The sequence below is a fragment of the Carassius auratus genome, chromosome 2, assembly GCF_003368295.1.
Source record: "Carassius auratus strain Wakin chromosome 2, ASM336829v1, whole genome shotgun sequence".
In the NCBI taxonomy this organism is placed as follows: domain Eukaryota; kingdom Metazoa; phylum Chordata; class Actinopteri; order Cypriniformes; family Cyprinidae; genus Carassius; species Carassius auratus.
The window spans coordinates 23,114,240-23,135,891 of NC_039244.1; the positions used below are offsets into that span (position 1 = coordinate 23,114,240).

Consider the following 21,652-nt stretch of genomic DNA (forward strand, 5'->3'; position numbering starts at 1 on the left):
TCCCAGACGTTCCCAGAGTGAGCTTCTCCCCAGCGTCTCCTGATCAGTCTAGAAGACACTATTTTCACAGATGGTCTGCAGACACTGTGATGTCATTCTGAAATATGATGTCACTCGATACCATGGCAACACAAGTTTACAGACATGTCACATGCGCAGCTGAAAGAAGATTTACACACTTGACTCTTGGAACGTCATATGAACTGTTGTTTTACAATATATAGAGTGAGGATGGACCAAATAAAGCAGAAGAATCTCTTTCTAGCTGCTTAACATTGAGAAAGACATCATGCGTATTAGATTTTACATATTTAAACCCTTTGACCTGTATCATGAACCTGAAGTAGGACTGTAATTTTATAGTTTAGCCATCATTATAATAAATATTTGATTGCAGAATGCCAAGCGCATTTTAAAAATAAAATAAAATCTTATATTCATGAGTACTTTTGACTTGTTACCAGCGAAATATTTAAACATCGTTAAAATTATATATTTAATTGAGAAGCAAAATGTATTAAAAAATACTACAATTTAAGAGAGAATATCTTTAAGTACTGAATGAAATATTTTTCCTATAATCCGTTAGCAATTCTGTTTTGAATATATATCAGTAAAACTAATTTTATGACATCTTTAAAACAAGAAAAACTATATGACGTTGGGTTTAATATCTTATACAATTTTGCTTGTCAAGTAAACATTTTTAGCAGAGAGCCATGTAAAAAATCAATAAATCATGAAATTCGGTCATATAATGATTCCCCAACAAAATATTTTCTGACCTGTTGTTTTACAATATAGCATGAAAATTTACAAAATAAAAAGATACCTAATCTAGATGACATGTCTTGCGAATGTTCTGTTGAGATATATTAGATCTGACCTGTATTATCCTGCATCTCAGGAGCATGACTGTGTGTGTAAGGAGGAATCCATGTGTACAAAGGCAACAAAAACATGTTTAAAGGCACCATTGGAATGAAGTGCGAGTTACCAACTGAACAAACACGTCTCCAAGCATAAATGAGCACAATAACACTGAAAACCCAGTTTTGTACAGCTTTGAAAAAGGGGTTTGTAGAAGAAAAATATCCAACTGCGTGAGAGTTTACATCATTTTGTCTTGGTCTCATCACCAGCAACAAATGTACAAACAAACAAGTAGACAATCATCGTCTGGCTGTACAGTCTATACACGGTGCCCTCTAAACGCAGGTCCCTCTTCCTTCACGTCCTGAGAATAACGCTCAGTCTCGACCTTGAGAAACGTCACAACGTTCTAAAAACGTTCCTCCAGCAAACGTTTCCTGGGTTTATCCACAGTCCTCATGCTTCCGAGTAAGATTTCTGTGCACTGAGTTTTTCTTTCTTTAGTTTGACTCCGTCCACCAGCTCAAAGTTGTAGTTCTCCAGAGCAGAGAGGTTCCTGTTTGTACTGTGAGCGCACGCGCAGTAAAACAGCACCCCGCACACGGCACCCAGCAGGACCCCCACGGCGCTCATCACGATGATGGTGATCAGGATGGGGTCTAAACTCTTCAGCATGGAGCCGCGTCCTAAACTCCACAAGGTGTTGTGAGCCCCCTCACAGCTCACTATTGAGAGTCAAGAGACAGAAACGGAAAATACCGATTAAGGAAATATACCTTTTTTTGTTGTATAGAGTAGTGCAATAAATAATTACATTTGATCTCATTATATAAAACTTTCCCAATAAAAATGTGGGTCTTACCGATCTCATAAACTTTATCTTCATCACCTTCTGTATTATCTGGGTCTGAAACATAAACACAATCAAACAAGGAGATGAACATTCTTCAAAATATCATCTTCCACAGGAGAAAGAAATACACAGAGGTTGGGTTCAGCTTTTGTTTTTGGATAGACTATCTCTTTAAGATCACTGAGTAGTGGGTGGTCACTGTTGTGCTTGATTATTATTATCATTCAGTTATTAATATAAGGGATGCGGGTATTTGAGGATGTGCAAAATACCCTAAAGGCATATTAATGAAGGTTACGGACTGGTGAGAGAATCTGCCAATAAAAGTACTAAAATAGAAAAGAGGAGGAGCTTAAAGGGGGTGTGGCTAAACATACCCTTGCACTCTTCAGGATCCACTTCATCCAGGATCTTTATATCATCCAGTGAGATGTAACCAGATCCTGTATGATTCACTTGAGCCTCGATGATCACCTAACATGCACACACAGAAAAAGAGTTAGTATCACGTTGTAAACGGGAAGGTTCTGTCCATAAAGTGGGCAACAGTACCTGATAAGGAGTTTTGGCACTGGGAATCAGAACTCTTCCTTCCCTCCATCTGCTCTTCACCTGGCCGTTCACAGAGCGGATCAGAACCTCACTGTCCTCTCTCTCCTCCTCCTCCACCTCTATCTTTTGCTTGATGTTCAGAGTCCCTGTGTGTTTCTCAGTGAAATGGTACCAGAAAGACATGCACAGGTTTGAATCCGGGGCCGTGACCGGCAAACTGGTCAGTCTCGCCACCCTTCCTTGTCTCGCCGGTTCTTCATCCGTCTCCGTTTCAGTTTCCCTCTCCATCTCTATCTGTGTGTTTGTGTTAGAAGCCGCGTAAATGAAGTTGTGGGGCATCCCTGAAACAGAAGAGAGGAATCATCAGGTTGTGAATGCATAAATGCATCTGTTTGACTTCCTCTTCCTGCAATCATTTTATAGCAATCATCTTTAACCTCAAATTAGTTCTGATGTTTTAAAAGTGCATTTATGAATCTATATTTCATTTTAGTGTGATGGACAAGCCAATTATACGTACCTGTGTGGTCCAGATAAGGCAGTTTGTGATCATTGTATTTGGTGTTGTTATTTATATGCCATTCGGCTCCTTCACCTCCATCTTGGCTCCATCCACAGTAGGAGGGGTTATCAGCCAAGCCAAAGTCACAGGCAAACCAGATATATGCTAAACAGGAACACAAACAATTAATATTCAACCCCACTGAAGATGCTTAAGTTAGCTTCAGTTAATGCAGTATGGTACTGAACTCCCTCTGTGCTTCTTGGACTGCCGGTAGCTTATTAGTCAAAGCTTTTGGCAGGTGTTCAAAAGATTGTAGGTTTAGACCCCAAAGGGGAGTGAAGTGCATTGAGCAAGCATGTATCTGCAAATAGTTACTGCAGCGAAATCTGCTAAATCACCAAAAAGCAGTAGCCAACTCCACAGCACTGCATCTAGATATCACATTCTCCAGTAAATCATGATCTAGGTAGTTTTTAGGAAATGTGAACTTTTTACATCCGTTTCTGTGGTGTTATAAACGGCTAAGCATCCTTAAAACAAGACACATTTAACAGAGAAGGAAAATTCAGAGATTTCAGAAAATATATCTTGAACTGAGAATTGAAATAAATATTTTTCTCTAGAATTTCTCTTATTGGCAATTTATTTATTTTACTAAGTATAAATCTGTATAACAAAATCTATTGTTATAAGTTTATGCTTAAAAAAAAAAAAAGAAACCAAGTAAACTTTGTGATCTTATAGAGAAAGGCAGCTTTTAGAAACCATGATCCTTTCACAACTGACATTTTTCTGTGGTGTTGGTGTTTTAAGTTTTTTAGTCTTTTTAGGCATGCATTTATGCTGTTTTGTCAGTTACAAAGTGTCCTTAGTCATCCTGAAGGTCACAGTCAGAAGTAACAGCCTATGTGCAGTGTTTGACTCTTTGAGTAAAGGCTTTTATAAAGTTCAACAGCAGGAGATTTTATCATGCAATTATGCAGCATAACACTTGGTGGCACTGGTGGCAAATTGTTATTGCCACTAATTGTCCATTATGTGTGTATGTAGCTTCTCACCAGGTACCAGGCCTGCTTCCAATTCCTGAATCGGCTCTGCAACTGCAGTTTCTATGGAAATCAAAATGCAGAATGTGCTATTAAAGCTAAAGAGTTAGTGAAATACAGACTAGTTGAATTCCATTCAATTAGGTGGACAATTTTTATGAGATTTTTTATGTGCATATAAATATGAAATAATCCAAACAATAATTAGTGAATGAGGCTTCATTGTCTTCATTCTACAATGTGTTTGAAATGATAAACACACTGATAGGTCACAGTCTATCTCTTTGTTTGTGTGTAACCTACGGGGCGTAGAATGTTGCTGTTTTGCTAAGCGTATACGTAACCTTTTGGGTCATAGTCTGTCTCTGTGTGGATGTATGTGAGGTTTTGCTTTCCTTGTGGGGACTTAAATGTCCCGCAGAGATAATAAAACCTGAAATTACCAACATTATTGGGACCTCCGAACAGGCACTATTATGTAAACATCATAATAAAGAGAGTAATGTCTTAATGAAAATCTAAAAATACAATAAGGGTTCTCTAAGGAGCTGAGATAGTGTTATGGTTTAGCCAACATAATTAGCTCATAGATGTTGTGTGTGTTTGTGTGTGTGTGTGTGTGTGTGTGTGTGTGTGTGTGTGTATCTAACCTGTTGTGTCATAGTCTGGCATTGCTTCACTATGGCAGTTGCCATCATCATCACAACTCTCTACTGTCATTGGAATAAAGGTGGTTGTTGGTATACTGTCTGGAGCGCTAGTGACACTAGCTACTGTAGTTTCCATAGAGGTGGTGAGGGGAACAGGCGTTGTGGGCTCTGAAAAGAGAAGGTTTAGACAATTATTTAAGGCAAAGGAAGCTTTCACAAATTATACACCATTTAAACATGTTAAAACCATTTAAACATGTCATGTTAATTTGGAGTAGATAGCCTGAGGATGAGATTCCTCTGATCTCTGTGATTGGTTGGTTTGGTTGTTACTCACCTTGCAGGTCACACCCTAAAACCTCCAGCCTTAACCCCATCCCCTCAGGAGTGCTACGCTCAGGGTAGATACGCAGGAAACGCATCAGAACTGGATCAAAGGTGCATACTTCTGGTGTGTCATGATTCTGATTACCCAGAAACACCTGAATGTGTGAAAAAATAACATTTTGTGTCTGTCTGCTTAAAAAAATTAAACAAATTGCATTTCATACATATCAAGAATAATAACAATGAAGATAACAATGACGATAACTATAATGTTTACTATTATTAGTGTCCACACAAATAGACGATAATGTTAAATATGCAATGCAGGCATATTCTCCCGCTGCTTTAAAAGCTAGAGGTGGATTCTGACCAGCTCTCAATATTTTCATTCTTCATAAGCTGGAAAAATCTGCTGAAAGTGATTTCAGTGATATGAGTTTTCTGTGTCATTATTGTTACAGCTGTCTGGATTTCCCTATTCTTGTACATTATTGTTATGGTTTTCATTATAGTTATCATCGTTGGTGTGAACAACCCTCACCTATAACAATAATTATAAACATTTCAGCATTTTACTAATAATTCCAATTCTACAAGAACAGTGACGTCCAGATCACAGCAATAAGGTTAATGACAGAAAAACAACATCGTTGTTTTAACAACATAAATGCAGTGAGTGGTTGTAATAAACAGAATGTTATTGTTCATTGGTGTGGGAGTTAATATAATTACAGTTATCATTCTCTGGCATTTACACATGCAATACCTTCACTTTGTTGCTGTTCTTCTCTATTATGTGGCTCCAGTCCGTTCCATTCGTGCTGTATGTAACTCTGAAGCGTTTGATGAAAATATTCACATCTCTGTATTTCCCTCCCTGCAGGATGAGACCCGTTACCATCCGCCGGGACCCCAGATCCAGCTCCAGTGACTGGTTCTTCCCCAGATTCTGCGGGTGAGCAACCACCCAGCCCGTTCGGCCGGTTAGGAGCCGGGCCTGTTCTGGGAGCCAGCCCCTCTCTGCCGATGGCCACACTGTGATCTGAGAGTCCGAAATCTGACCCGAAATCATCCCTAGCATACTGGAGCATGCAGCGTCTGAGAGAAGAAAAGAGCATATGAGCATATGAGCTATTTTAATGAAAGGAGCACCAATATTCTGAGCCACAGGAAACAGACATACAGGCTACTTCTACCTGTTATAAATGGTTAGAATTTATTAAAAAACACACACACATGCAGATGGGACCTCTTGATGTCAGTATTAGGTGTCAGTGAAAAGAGAGGGGAGTCATTCTCTAATGATCTCACACAGAGTGAGCGAATCTGGGAAATTGAAAGTGACTATACGTCCTGCTGGGATTTCATAGTGACTTCATGGCTGAATCTCACCACAGAAACCCTCTGCTGTAAGTGTGTGTGTGTGATGAGATACCTGATATTTTACATCCGTACACCTCGAAACGCATGCAGATGCCCTGTTCCCAGCTCTGAGGTCGTATCCGTAGATAACGGGTGAGGGTGGGTTTGGGCAGCCTGGCACGGACCTCATCTGTGGGATTTTGATTTCCATGAAACACCTGAGAAAAAGAGAGATGACACATGTAACACTTTTCCCTCTCCTTTTCCTTTCCAGTGTTCAACTTAATTTTTTTCGGCATGCCTGTTTTTCACACAATTGCCAAATCATCTACATAAAGAACAAAACAAAGACAGAAAAATGTAAGAAATAGTACAAGAAGTGATAATAATAAATATAAAATAATAAAAAAAAACAAAAAAAACAAATAGCCTATATAAAATTTTTATCAAAAACAAAAGCAAAATAAAAAAGAATAAGAAGTATCCTATGCTCACGAAAGCTGTATTAATTAAAATTTTAATATATCGTAATTTATTTGTGTGATGCAAAGCTACATGTTTAACAGCGTCACATGATCCTTCCGAAATCATTCTAATATGCTGATTTGACGTTCAAGAAATGTATTCCTTTGATTATTGATGTTGAACTCAGTTGTGCAGTGTAATATCTTTGTGCAAGCCACATTTATATATTAATTCTTGCTGAATTAAAAGTATTAAAAACTGACACCAAAATGTTTTACATTAGAGTATATAAAATAATAATAAAAATCTTATCAAATTAAAGACATTTAAAATGCATTATATTAATATTAAAATAATGATAAAAATGTTAATACTCGCCATCTGTTTTGTTTTGTCTTTCAGGGTAATCCAGTCCTCTCCGTTTGAGCTCACACTGATCTTGTATGTTCTTACGTAGTAAGCTTTTTTTGTTTCCTTCGAAATGGCACCTTGTGTTCCTATGGCCGTCACATACCGCAAGAAACCCAAGTCCACCTGTGAGAGACAGACAGAGACTGTTAAAAAAGGGCTGTTACTCTCTGGTGAGTGTTTTTGTGCGGACTCTTCACTTTGTGTGTTGGGGCATTTGTCATGTAACTGCTAGTTAATCACACTGCACTGATTCACAGTTAGTATGATCTATGATGTGTTCACTGCATAGCAGCAGGGCACTGCAGTGTCTGGACAGGAGGGGATGAAAGCTTAACATCATTTACCACAGTAAAACATGTTCCTGGATCAACATCCTTGTTCCTCATGGAACAACATTCCTAAAATCCCAACCGAGCAGCATTTTAGGTTTAAGACTCGGACTCTCTCTGCTTTTGGAGGGTATGTTAAGGGTTAAAGCTATGGCAGAGTCATAATTTTGATCCAGGAACATGTGAATAATCATGTTGAGTCATATTGCACAAATACACACACTAAGCAAAACACTGCACAATCTATGTGAATATGGTTTAATTAGAGCAAATAAATTGCTGGAAGAAAAATACGAACCAGTAATAAAAAATGAGCTTCCCATTGTAAAACTATGACTTCAGCTTCACACCTTGAACAAATTAACACAATTATCAAACGTATACAATTTGACTAGACTTGGCAGCCACTTCAAAATATTAACCACTTCATTGCTTAATTTCTTTTTATTTTATTTCAAAAAGTTTAGGTCAGTATTTCTAATCTCATTCCAAGTGCGTGAAACGTAACCTTCTGCCTTCATGTCGTAATCTGAATAACTTACAACAATAACTGGCCAATGAAGCTATACACACACTTAAAATATTCAAAGCATCATCTATCATGGTCTTATATTGTGTTTCAACTTCCGAGAATCTTCATTTCCTTCCCTCCTCAAGTATTACATGAAGTCTGTTCTAAGGGTCTAGAGACCTCCAATAACTTTTTTTAGTAACAATGACCACCTCAAACTAAAACATGGTCAAAGATCCATGTCACAATGACAAATTATATTGTCATGGAGCAATTCCTGCATTAAATCTAGCATGTCCGTTATTGCCTGTATCTCGAGTGTGTGTGCGTGGCTCTCGAGATAAAATAAACTCAATTGACGCAACAGAAGTGTGCATAAATAGCCTATTGAGAGAGAGCGTTTGGCTCAATGCAAGCATTCCTGGCACAAAAGTTCACATCTCTCTCCCACTGGTTTCCACCCAAGTTTCAGTGAGCAGATGTACCAAAACCACACTGCTCCCATTCCCTTTCTCTCTCTCTGTGAACAGGAAGGTATTATGAGGCTAATTGCTTTTCAATATTGTGCCGTTTCAGAAGCGACTGAGCTGCCAACTTGAGTCAGCCACAGCTAACAAGATCAACAAGTGTTAAAAATGAAGGAACAATGGCAGGACAGAAGAAGAGCCCCTCAAATGCCAGGATCTAAAGACAAACATGGACACTTCTTGTAGAAAACAGGATATTGGTGGGTGTGTGAGAGAAAGAGAAATAGAGAACTCAAGCAAGAAAGGGAAGAGGCATAAGGAAAGATGAAGACGGTACTTTACTGACCCTCATGCCACTTTGCTTTCTTGGGATAGTCTCCAGACTGAGGCCAAAAGACAAGACATGGTGTGATTCAAAAGTGCCCCGGGATATGGATCACTTGACTTGTTCAAAGGCAGGAATATGAAGAATTTAGACCGGGAATTTAGACCGATGGTTTGAGAGAGGAAAGAAGGAGGCCATCTAATCGGAAATGGAGCAGGCATCTGAAAAAGCTTTGACATTGCTTTCCAGACAGTTTTCCTGAGTTTACACATTCGTTCTGCTTTTCACCAAAGGGGAAATAACCCCAACACTAATTCACCATTCTTATAAGACCTGGCTGAGTGGTTAGGTTAAAAGTACAGTTTACCCAAACGTTCATATTCTTCCATTTCATTCATTTAAAACTTTTCAGTTAAATGCCAATGTCTAGGTTTCCTTTCCTTACAATGAAAGTGTGCTATAAGGTACTAAAATTTATTATAAATGTAGTTTATATTCATTATATGTGCTACTACCAGTATGAGTATATTCATCTCACTCCTGCTACTAAAAAGAAATCTACACTAGAACCTCATGATCTGTTTTGAAGGAATCTCTCTGTCCGTGTCAGAATGAAATGTGTTGTCCAGATGTGTGTCTGGATCGTCAGAAACTGTCTACAGTCGCTGCTCTTTCAGAGAGGAAACCCTTCCTGCATGTACTGCTGTGAAAATGACAACATGCCAGTCACATTCTTTGTAGAAACAAAGAGCCAGGAAAAACCCTTTCCTTCTGTGTGTGTATGAGTGTGTCTGACTAAAGTGGTTTTGCAGATTTTACATCCATCCCATAAATGTCTAAAAATGTGACATCAACTCATAGCAAGATATGTGATATTAAATCATACTTTTATTATTTTATAAATAGAATTGAAAACATTTTTTATTATTTATACCTGGTCAGTAAGAATTAGTTTAGAAAGAAATTACTCCTAAAACTTTTTATTCAGGAAGGACACATTCAATGGATCAAAAGTTACAATAAAGATTTTCCTATTTGAAATAAACGCTATTCTTTTAAACATTCAGCAAATAACAATTTTCTTTTTTTACATTTTTATCACGGTTTCTATAAAAATAGTGTTTTCAACATTGATGATAAATAAAAAATGTTTCTTGAGCAGCGAATCAGCATATTAGAATGATTTCTGAAGGAACATGTGCTGAAAATGCAGCTTTGCCATCACAAGAATAAATTACATCTTGAAAATGTTAAAATAAAAAAAAGTCATTTTAAATTGTAATAAAATTTGTTTAAAAAAATTATACCAATGTCACACTGAAGTGAGGTGACATACAGCCAAGTATGGTGACCCATACTCAGAATTCGTGCTCTGCATTTAACCCATCCAAAGTGCACACACACAGCAGTGAACACACACACATACCGTGAACACACACACGGAGCAGTGGGCAGCCATTTATGCTGCGGCGCCTGGGGAGCAGTTGGGGGTCCGGTGCCTTGCTCAAGAGCACTTCAGTTGTGGTATTGCCGGCCCATACTCAAACCCACAAGCTTAGGTTTAGGAGTCAAACTCTCAAACCATTAGGCCACGACTTCCCCATTATCCAATTTGCACATGTAGTGGACATGGAAGTTTGAGTCTGACCTGTGATGTTCTATCCCATCTCTCCGTCTCTCTTTTATAATTCCATGACACAACTGTGTACTGTCCATTGCAAAGTCCAAAATAAATAACAGGGGCATACTATCATTTTCAGGTTATAATGACTTTACGAGTGTAAAGGTCATGTCTTTTCTGGTAAGTTGTTCCTAATTAAATTAGAGAATGTGTGTGTGTTTGTACCTGTATCCACTCCCGAGCAGAATCCTCTGACGGCGTCCAACCGTTTTCAGGGAAATTGAGTCTGGAGCGCAGTGGAGACCAGCTGGGATTATACTGTGACGATGCAGATATCCTGTCTTCTGTGATCTCACCACTTTCCATCCCTAACGGAGACATACACTCACCTACACACACACACACACACACACAGAAATAAACTGTTATGTCATGTTTTTTGAAGTAATATCTGTCAGACCCATAAATCATGCTTTGGTGAATCTGATACTGTCAGAAGGTTTAGGTTTGGTAAATATAATTTCTTAGTGTCTAAGTGCGTTTGATTGTGTATGTGTGAGAAAGAAATAGAGTCAGATCTGCTCTCTTCTCACCACAGGACGTTAATATAAGTCTTTCATGTTTGGCCACAGATGTAGTGACCCATGTGACGCTTCTGCCCTGTGTGGCAGGGCGATGAAGATGAATTATAAACAGACAGCCTCAATGCACTTTATTACACTGAACTGAAAGCACACACATACACAGATTTGTGAAGTGAATCTGAGCCGGGATCATGGGTGTTACTTCGGTGCCTTCAAGCAAATTATTGCTAACAATCTTAGTTAGTGTGTGATTCTCTGAAAATTTGACATATGGGTTTAATAAAAGCCCCAGATTGGGTGAGCTGAGAGTGCTGAAATATCAACAGCATTATTTTCATTCTCACCTTCACATATATAATGGTCATAAAATTTGAAAAAACTTCTCACTTGATTTTTTTAAATGAATGTTACATAATTCTATCCTGCCATGAAACATGTAAATTATTATTATTTTAAATAAAAAAAGAGTTTTACACAACATGGCAACGTGATAAACATCACTGAACTGTGATTTAAACTTCTGGCTCCATTTCTCGCAGAGCTAAAGACGATTTTCCTTTTAACTGAGATCTTGCACTCCCAAACCTGGAGGACGATCAAGTGCTTGAGTTTAAAGATGAAGATAAATCTGGTCTATGTTTCCCAAAAGCATTGTAAGTGTAAATAGGAACCATTGCCACCACTTTTCTCTGTAATCAATTTAGGCTCATGAATCATGATGCTTTTGGGAAACGCAGCCCTGGGAATTATATCCATCAACTGAGTGTAGAAAACCTTTTCTTATTGACTAAAGAAAAAACAACAAACGGAAGAATAACTGTTTTGATATGTACTTGATACAAAATTTGATTTCTTTATCAAATCAGTGGATAAGAAAATGTGATGCAGAATATGTGTAAAAACAACTGAAAAGCTAGTATTTAATTCGTCAAATAACATAAGCAACCTAAATGAATTTTAGATAGTAAACATTAATGTAACTACATTAAACAAGTCAACAGGAAAGTTAGAAATGATAGAATACAATGAATTGATTAATTAAATATTGGACAGTGGTCGATGAGATCTATAGTTCATGTCCAAGGCTTTTTAACTTCACACTGGTGCATCTTCATCTTGCGTGACAAAAGTAAACTAAAGAAAACAGAGAATGTTATTGACCTATTAGCTAAGTGATAAAAAAAACCCACTAAAAAGTATTTAGAAAAAGATATATATATTTGTGAGGCAATGTATCTTCCGTAGCTGCTGGTAACGTCCTGTCTATAACTCCAGAGATTTGCCACCGTATGTATTTTAATAATCATTTACATTGTTCTATTGTTGTATTTTTTCACTTGCACCATGTTATCTGAACGTTGCTGCACATCATTGACAGTTTTCCACAATTAGAACGTTATTCTGATCCTTGTGTTTTTTATTATTTGCATTACAATCACTACATTTGTTTGTTCAAATCGATTATTAAAATTGTACGCAGGACATTTTTCAATTTGTATATAATATACAAGTGTTGAGTAAAGAGAAACTGTGATGAAAGCCTGTTTTCAGACATTTTATTTAAAGTTGTTTAGGCTCTTACTTTTCACACAATCCAATATGAATTAGTCTTACTATAGACAATCATGAGCTTATTTTATGAAACAGGCTTTTCCTAGTGACACAGAACTCAAAGCTCTTATCATGGTCTAAAAAGACTATTTAATGAAACTAAGCTGCAAAAACATCTCCTTCACTTTTGTGATGTCACAGTCACCAAGACATTAACATTTGCATTTACATATCAACTGTTCAATACTGGACCCTGCAGCAAATTCACAATGCATATGATTTATTATTTTACTAGTAAATAAGTCATAACAGAGGTCACTTATACAGACAAGCCTTAAAAAAATATGACTTGACAAACATAATGAATTGACAAGTTATAAAGTCTCACACAAACCTTGGTGTGGCTGAGATGAGTCTGAGCTGGTGCGGATGCTGTAATTGGCTGAAAAGCCCTCTTTGGTGATGGCGTTGTCTGTGTGGATGCTGAGAGAGAGAATACCGGTGTACGAGATCACACGACCTGGCTGTCTGGAACCACAGTATCGACCAATATGAGGACCCACTGAGAGAAAGAGAAATGAGATTTGAGCAACTTAGTTCACAGTGCAATCAAAAACTCAATATTTCATCATGCAGAGCAATCCTAATAATTATAAGAGTCATACTGTTTGAGATTTGTGTGTGTGTCTTGGGCTGTTCTGTTCTTTTAAAAAAAAGCCTTTCCTCCAGATCTAAGACTTTTCAAACTTCCTGCTTCTCTCAGCATGAAGTCTGAAAGTCAGCACTGTTTTTATCCTTAAGTTCCTCTATTTTGTTTCGTCTCTACCTGTAGGATATCCGTCCCATATCTCCAGATAGTCGAATCTGCAGACAGCCCCCACAGGTGCGGTTGTGTCCGGTTCCATATCAAAGCTCTGGAAGTCCAAAACGATCTCTGCCATCTTGGGTGCAAAGATGATGAAGGTGCACTCCAGGTTGTTTGGATACTTATCAGGGAAACCAGGGGTTTGAATCACTCCGTGTGGTTCTGTGAAGTTTCTGGAACATTCAGTGCCTGCACAGAATGCAAAAGAACGAGTTGCATTAAAGCATGTTTTTAAAGCATCTCTGAACAGTATATATCAAAGAATTACAAAGTAACATGCACGCTCGAAAAGTATTTTCAGAGAATGAAAAGAGATTAAAACATTAAAAGAGAATTAATATCTTGATTAAAAGACATTCGTTTTGTTAGTGTGTGTGCATGAGCAATATAAGATCTTTGACTGTGTCTGTGTGTTTTTTGGTACCTGTGCGATGTATTTCATAGCGGATGCTGAATCCTGCTCCACTGCTTTCATAGTCGGTGGTGAATTTGATGAGTAAAGAGTTTCCACTAGAGATAATCGGAGATGGAGCGATTTTGCCGCAGAACCTCCCAAGAGAGAAAGCGTTCTCATCCACACCATCAAACACCTGTACAAAATCATACCTACACACACACACACACACACATCATTGAAATAATTGTGTTTATGTGTATTGTAATACATTTACCAGTGAGTTATTGTAAAAAGTGTTGTTTTCAGTTCAGTTATGGATAATAAAAATATAATATAATATAATATAATATAATATAATATAATATAATATAATATAATTCGAAAAATATTTGTTACAGTGTTTAATGCATTCATAATGCCTTTATAATAAACCTTATAATCAGTTGTATGTTCTAATCAGTAAATGTAATCCACTGTTTTAATGTGCATAAATCTAAATATACATTATAATACACTATTCTATCTATGTTAATGTATTTGAAGACTATAATGTAATAATTGTTATTTTTATATAATTTATTTTATAATCCTGATGTTCTTAATGGCACCATGAATACATATTATAATAATGCATTATGAATACCTTTGAAATGCTTTTAAAATGCATTAAATTGACATGTTTCATAGAAAGCACAACTGGAATCTCTGGAACCTCCTCCCCCTGGTTTCGTCCTAGAGGAACTTTTGCGTGACTCATTTAGATTTATTTTGATGACTCCTACAGCATCAGCTCCAACAAAACCCCCCGAAACACGAGGCATTTCTGGCTGACCTGACACGGGTTTTACACACAGAAGCCCCTCTGAGTACAATCGTGCTCTCTTGCTCTCCTGTAACCCAAGACACTGACGGTCACTGTGACCTCTGACCTCTCACCATGACGCGACCCTCTGTGGGAGCCGAAGCGTGCTTCCTGCCATCGCTTCCAACCTGGACTCGACTTAAACTGATGATCTGGGTAATTTAATGAACTATATAACAGGAAACCTGGCAGAAAAATATGTCCCAGCTTGTTAAATACATTTATATTCTTCTAATCTTAAAGGGATAATTCACTCAACACTTAAATCTTGTCATCTTTTACTCACCCTCAATCTGTTCCAAATCTGTGTAGGTTTCTTTCTTATGTTGAGCACAAAAAATATATATTTTGAAGAATTTTGGCAACCAATCAGTTGCTGGTAGCCACTGACTTCCATAGTGTTTTTAAGTTGATGGCTACCGTCAGCTGTTTGGTTACCAAAATTCTATATTTAAAATTAGAAATTTTAATTCAGAATTTTTGGGAGTTAAAACAAAGGGGTGATTAAGTTTATGCATGTTTCTAATGAACTGAATGAGAGTTCTGTGCTGCAGTGTGTTTTATCTGCAGTGATTACAACACACTCTTTCAACAGAGACAGAAACTCAGAAACACAATGTCTGTGATTTTGGATTGAAAAATATACTGCTATTGAGCAAGACACACAGGAGGATGTGAAAGCTGCTGATATAGTGACTTATTGAGAGTAAAATAAGCCAACAATGAAACTGTCATGGGTTCTGTGCTGGAGGTTTGCAGCTGATTCAGTCCCTACAGAGATGAGAATGTATCAAAGAGAAAGGAAAATGATAAAGTGTGAGTGTCTGATTATGTTTTACAATAAATCCCTGAAAGATAGAGGCAGAAAATAATAAGAAATAAATCATAGCTCATAACAATAGTTCATAACACTAAACTATTAAAATCATGACAATAGAATGGTGACTGCTGCTTGTGTGTTGTGGCTGATAAATTGGTGGTTTCTTCGGTTGCTAGAATATTCTGAGTGTTTTTTGTTGCAGTTGAACAGTGTTCTGTGTGGTTTTAGCTCATTGCTAAAATTTTTGGTGTTCTGAGTGTTTTTAACACATTGCCATGTGGTAGCTGGAGTGTTTTTAACATGCATTAACTAGGATGGCATCGTTCACATCCATTAATTAGTGCAAAGTAAGGAAACAATTTAATACTTAAGAGTTAGTAGTTTGTTAATATATCTAACACTATGTATAAATAATAGTAATAGTGATGCTTGCCTTAGCAATAATAATGTGTGTGTGTGTGTGTGTGTGTGTGTAAGAGAGAGTGTTCTGGAGGGCTGTTAAGAAGGCGCAGAGAGAGGAACAGAGTGTCATTAATGATTAATATGCAGAGAATTATTAAAGCATTCCCACACAACAAAGCCACTGATGATGAACATTATTTCTACTCTGTAAGTGTGTGTGTAGAGGGACTGAGAGGAATCAATCCTCACGAATCCTGCAGCAAACTACTTGTGTTTTCTCTCCTGGAACACACATCACAAAACTGAAATGGAAAACTGCATTTCTGTCTCTACATGATATATGAAGGTTAGAGATTATGTGTGTGTATGTGTGTGTGTGTGTGTGTGTGTGTGTGTTGTGGCACAGGAACACATGTGACTGATTTCACACTAATTACATTACTGACTAGGGCCAGAGGCATTTGCTGGACCGACATCTCAGATAAGACAAAAAATGTATTAGAAACACACACACTGACCTACGACTACCTACTACTACTACTACAGTAAACAAACCAGGCAGGCTGAGCTAAATAGAGGCTTACATTAGAAAGAAAAAGTATAACAGCAACACACCCCTGAACTCAATACTAAAATATCTGATCTCTTTGCATGTCTATTGTGTCTTTTTTGATTAACAAGATACTATATTGTTCAGCTTTTGTGTCCAGAGAGAAACTATGAAGCTTTTTCAACGAGAATTTGAATGCTATATTCTGTAGTTTAATGCTGCATTCGTGTCATGTTGGAATAACCATAATTACGAGATGACAATTTGGAGATTCTACTTGGAGCTGTTCACATCCTCAGACACATACTCATAATTTGTTTCCATGGCAACATTCATAACGCCAAAATTGATCCATGTGCAGCTTTGTTGTGGATGACAGCAAAATAATTAAGAACTACTTTTATTCACCATTATAATAATAAAGAAAGCGTACCAGGTAACACTGGCTAAAATAAAATGGTATATCAAATATGAATATGTAGTGTTATCTAACTACATTTACAACTACATGCTAGCATTTTTGTCATCATGTCTTAATTACAACTTGTAATTAAAAGTTCAATGAAGACGTGAAAGGTTTTCATTACACAGAAACTCACGCAGCATCTGAAAGCTGTAAGCAGCTCTGCTCTGTTATATGATATGTTGAAATAAAAGGCTGTTAGATTGTCTGATATGTTTGTTCTCTGCAGTGCAGCGCAGGAAGGAACGAATACAGTGTTTGTGGTGGTCTCCTGGGCTTTTCCGCAGGGTTCGTTCAATAATGTTTCTCTATAAACTCTGCAAGTTTTGCCACGGCTTAAAAACTGATGTCCAGTCCAAGAACAATACAGCAGCATCTGGTCCATGTTAAAGTGAAGTTCTGATTCACCTTCCTGTTCTGCGATGCACATTCATGGGTGTCTGTCCAAAACACACCAAACATTCCACAGTATTTCAAACAGTCACACACTTCTGTTGGCATCTGGCTTCAGCATTTTGAGACGGAACATTTAAGCCCAGTGAATGAATGGATGGGAAAGAACTGGAACTCGTTGGAATACTGGGAGAAAATAAGTGAATACCATTGCTGCCTCTGAGTTACTGTTTCACACCCAGTTCAGGGTGAGAATGGATGTTTTGAACAGTCTTGACTAATTATCCATCAGTATATCCGTCCAAATTGCAGTCAGAGATGAGTGTCTGTCTCTATGGCAGTTTTTGTATTTAAGCTTTTCAAAGACCTCTGTTACAAGCTTGATAAACATCTGCAGCTGGAATCCTCATTTAAATCCAAAGCAAACACATCGAATGTGATTGAAAATGTGGTTTATTTCTGACGTGTTTCACAATTAGTCGTTTAAACCCGACACCAAACTCAATGAACTTCAGAGTTTATGTTACTGTTGATTCGACAGATGATTCAGAATGTCTCTTCACTACAGACTTCTTAGGTTCTTGTTTTTTAGTTTTGATTTCTGTAGGGTTTTTTTTTGGGGGGGGGGGGGGGTATTTTCTTAAATAAGAAATGACTGTTTATATATTATTTACCATATACTGTATACTTAATGTTAATTGTGATCTCATTACATATTTAGATTTGCAGTAAGCTTCCAATAAGCATCTTTGAAATACAACATGGTTATTTTTAATTTATTAAAAATGTAAATTCAATGCAATTTAAATTAAAATTAAAATTGTTTAAAAAATGTCTAAAGGAGATTTTATTTACTCACCCTCATGTTGTTCCAAACCTGGCTGTGTGACTTTCTTGTGCGCAACACAAAAGAAGATATTTTGAAAAATGTCTCAATATTTTTTTTGTCAAAACAATGAAATTCAGTGGTCCAAAGATGTTTTAGATGCCAGTGACTGTAATTGTGTAAACAAAAAAGTTAAAACATTCCTCAAAATATATTCTTTCCACAAAAGAAAATCATACAGGTTTGAAATGACATGAGGGCAAATTGTCATGTTTGAGTAACCTCTTTAAACTCTTGCAGCCTGATCAAAGAAGTAAAGAAGGCAGAAATACATTCTGGTTCATTTGTCACACTGTATACAGAATTTTTTTTTGAGTGGATATAAAAGAAGTTGAGTGCATTGCACTGTAGGATACAGTATTTACACCATTGTGCTCTGAATGTATTGTACAGTTCAGAAAAATATATGTACTGTAGTTCAGTCTGATACAGTGACTAGTCACACAAAAATATCCATACAGTTTGCATATATGTATAGTCTACCTACTGCACACTTCAGAAATAGTATGTGTAGCATAGTGCCGTTCTAAACAATACCCTTCTTTTACATCTCTGTCTCCCTCACACATGCATTACACAGACTATAGAAGATGGACTGAAAGAGAAAATGGACATAAAGGGATGGTCATAGTCTGTCTGTTGCTCTTTCAAGCCCCCTCATGGGTCCACAGCAGGACATTCAGCATAACGGACCTTTCATTGGTCCCCAGGCACTGAAATCCAACCCAATACACATCTGTGTGACTGACAGCTGCTGATTTACACCCCTATTTACGAGCTGTTTAAAATGACAGAGAGGCTCGTCAAATCCATCTCATTTATGAGATTTAGTCCACACAAAGCCTTGTGAGTGTTCGCGTGCTGATGCTGTTAACTAAACCACTGAAATGAGCCACAAGGCAATAACAAGCTCTGCCTCCAACCTCACTATCATTTAATGTCAGTGTCTGCCAGCCTCCTCGTTAACAAAGCAATCAGCTTGATTACTCGTGTGATACTGGAAGTCTCATCAAACTGATGAAGATTAAACCATACACAGTGTTCTATGCACCTTTCACATTTTTTCTGTTTTGACCCCTCGCATTCTTGAGATTTCCCTATTGGGAAAACCATCCCCCTTGTTTTTTCCCCAGGAAAAACATCTCTCTCAGTAATAAATGCAGATCCATTATCATTTGCCAAGGACGTTTGTTATAAAACAGATCTAGTTCAACTCCTAAATCTAAAGCCATAAATATTAAGTATTTCATTTTCAACCAACAGGTAGCACACCTCAAGATCTGAGCACCAAATGAATCATCTCTGAAACCAGGCAGACTTTCTGTGATACCAGAGACAGTATTAATACAAAAGAAACCTTGGAGAATACGGAGACACTAGGAAAAGATTGGTTTTCTTAATGAGAATCAATTGCCCAATCCGGTCTTTCCCAATTCAAGTTAACAGTAGCTCTACATGCATCCCTAGCTCACAAACAGACTCGTTCCAGAGCGGACTTTGGTGATATCTGTCGTTTCTGACGCCCTGGTTTCCTTCATGACAGTAATGTTGGTTAGACTTACTTGCATTCCCGACTTTCTAGATCAAAATGCGGGTTAAAGTTGATGAGGATCTTCTGCTGTGGATCAGGTGCCTGGATCAGCCAGCTGCACTGCTGGTTCACCGGGTATGCAGACGGGTAACCGGGAGAGGTCACATAGCCGGCGCTGGAGATCGTGATTTTCCCACCGCAGGGACTTTCTAAAAACCAGAGTGGCACATTTAACATTTTAACTGATACTCGGGGTGTCATACTTAGATATTAGTCATAGTTTCCTCACATTACATACTAGTACAGATAACTGGTGACATATTGCACAAATGTAACTTGACACCCATAATTTCACACACAGCGCGCTCTGATCTCACACTGCTGTTCGATCAGATCAGAGGATCGATTATGCAACTGGAAATTGATCAATGTATCTGAGCTGAACACAACACGCCGTGGACTAAAAGGGGACACTGTATGGGTGTGGAGACGTGGTGGGCAGATATGCCACTGTGTCTGGGTGTTTGAGTCTGATAACACACACCCAGCTCTCGCGAACACACACTCACACACACACACACACACACACACACACAAGGTGCATCTATGGTTCAATCGATGCCACAAAATGAATGCTCTTATCTACTTGTTTTAGACAAATGATCTCATTTATAAAAAATGATAAGATGTATACGCTACACAAATAACAAAAAAAATGTTAAATAAAAATATACAACTTAGGTAAAATTCAAAATCAAATAAACGAATAAATAAGAAATACAAAAATCATGTGTAATGTCGAAATGAATTGCTTTTATTCAAATACATAGTATTATTAATATTACTTAATCAGCCTGACCAAGTTTAAGCCAACAAAATGTTTAGGACCAGATCAAATAGGTCCTTATGTTAACAAAATGTACATTTTAACTTTTTGCCTTGTGGAAACAGTGGTGTAAACTTATTTACAGCAATAAATGATAACCAATGATCTCTATCAGACACGGTTTCTGTTTACCTTCTGAAACAGCAGCCCCGCAGGTGAGCATCAATAACAAACGACAGTAATAACCACGACAGAGCTCTCGGGTGCGCAGAGAAACCGTGCCGAAACAACACAACGCGCCACAATAACCAACTCACCCGTTAGAGCGCGAGCCACGGACAATCCCGTTAGAGTCACACAGAGCAAACACCAGTACATCCTCAAAGAAATCTGTTCCGTTATATCCTCAGGATTTCGTGTATGAATAATTTTTGAATCCACGCGGTTGTTTGGAAGCTGGAGAGAGATCCTGTCACGCAGATCTGGGAACCGCTGTCTCCTGTTCCATATCGCGAAAAAGAAAACTCACAGGTTTGAAAAGAGGGAGATTCTTACACAGTCAGTCAGCGCTTTAAAATGTCATAATCCAATGTTGGAGCAGTTTGACAGCGCGTCCAAGGCTCGTTGACAGCGGGCTGTGGGCGCTTCAGCGGGCGCGCCTTCGGGTCACTCCCTTCAAAGACTGATTTCCGTCCTGTCTGTCGTGCGAACCGTTGGGTACCTATATGTAGCAGGTTCTATCTGGTGTGAAAGTGTCAGCATCCGATCTGAAGACTGGGGGTGTCAAAACTCTCGCAGCACTATTTGCTCTCGTTCCTCCTCCCTGAGTGAGAATGGGCAGGACTGGAAACGAGCAAACCCTCTAACCCTTTCCAGGCTGAGACGCGCGGTCTCTCTGCCAACCAGACACGGAGACATTGAGCCAAACCAAAGAGACTGTGCGCTCCTCTGCGTGGGAGCGCAGAGCTCAAACAAGATCCTCAAAGCAGGGCGCGAATTAAGAGGGGTTTTGGAGGGGGTTGGCACCCCCCAACTATCACTGCGGTCAAGCCAGCCGCGGTTTGAAAGTACACGGTCAAGCCAGCCGCACTTTTTTTTTTGTTTGTGCGTCTAATCGTGCACTGACGGTACGGGTGCAGGGAGCGGTCAAAATAGATGTAAAGAAGCTGTCGTAACGGCGTTTCCTTTATACTTTTTCTGATATTTTCAAAAGTTCACGGGTGCC

At 38.1% G+C, this 21,652-nt stretch overlaps 1 protein-coding gene across 1 annotated transcript; it reads right to left on the minus strand.

The window, feature by feature from the left end:
* Positions 1-1,114: 1,114 nt before the first annotated feature.
* On the minus strand, positions 1,115-21,405 carry LOC113121163 (neuropilin-1a-like). The gene is made up of 17 exons (XM_026291434.1): positions 20,745-21,405; positions 19,633-19,810; positions 13,722-13,903; positions 13,259-13,486; positions 12,827-12,994; positions 10,523-10,686; positions 7,012-7,167; positions 6,242-6,386; positions 5,573-5,904; positions 4,817-4,961; positions 4,480-4,647; positions 3,842-3,892; positions 2,799-2,945; positions 2,279-2,619; positions 2,104-2,200; positions 1,736-1,780; positions 1,115-1,598 (listed from the first exon to the last, which is right to left on the minus strand). Exons 1-17 carry the CDS (start codon positions 20,803-20,805, stop codon positions 1,330-1,332), a joined length of 2,877 nt encoding a protein of 958 aa, XP_026147219.1. The 5' UTR covers positions 20,806-21,405; the 3' UTR covers positions 1,115-1,329.
* Positions 21,406-21,652: the final 247 nt, after the last annotated feature.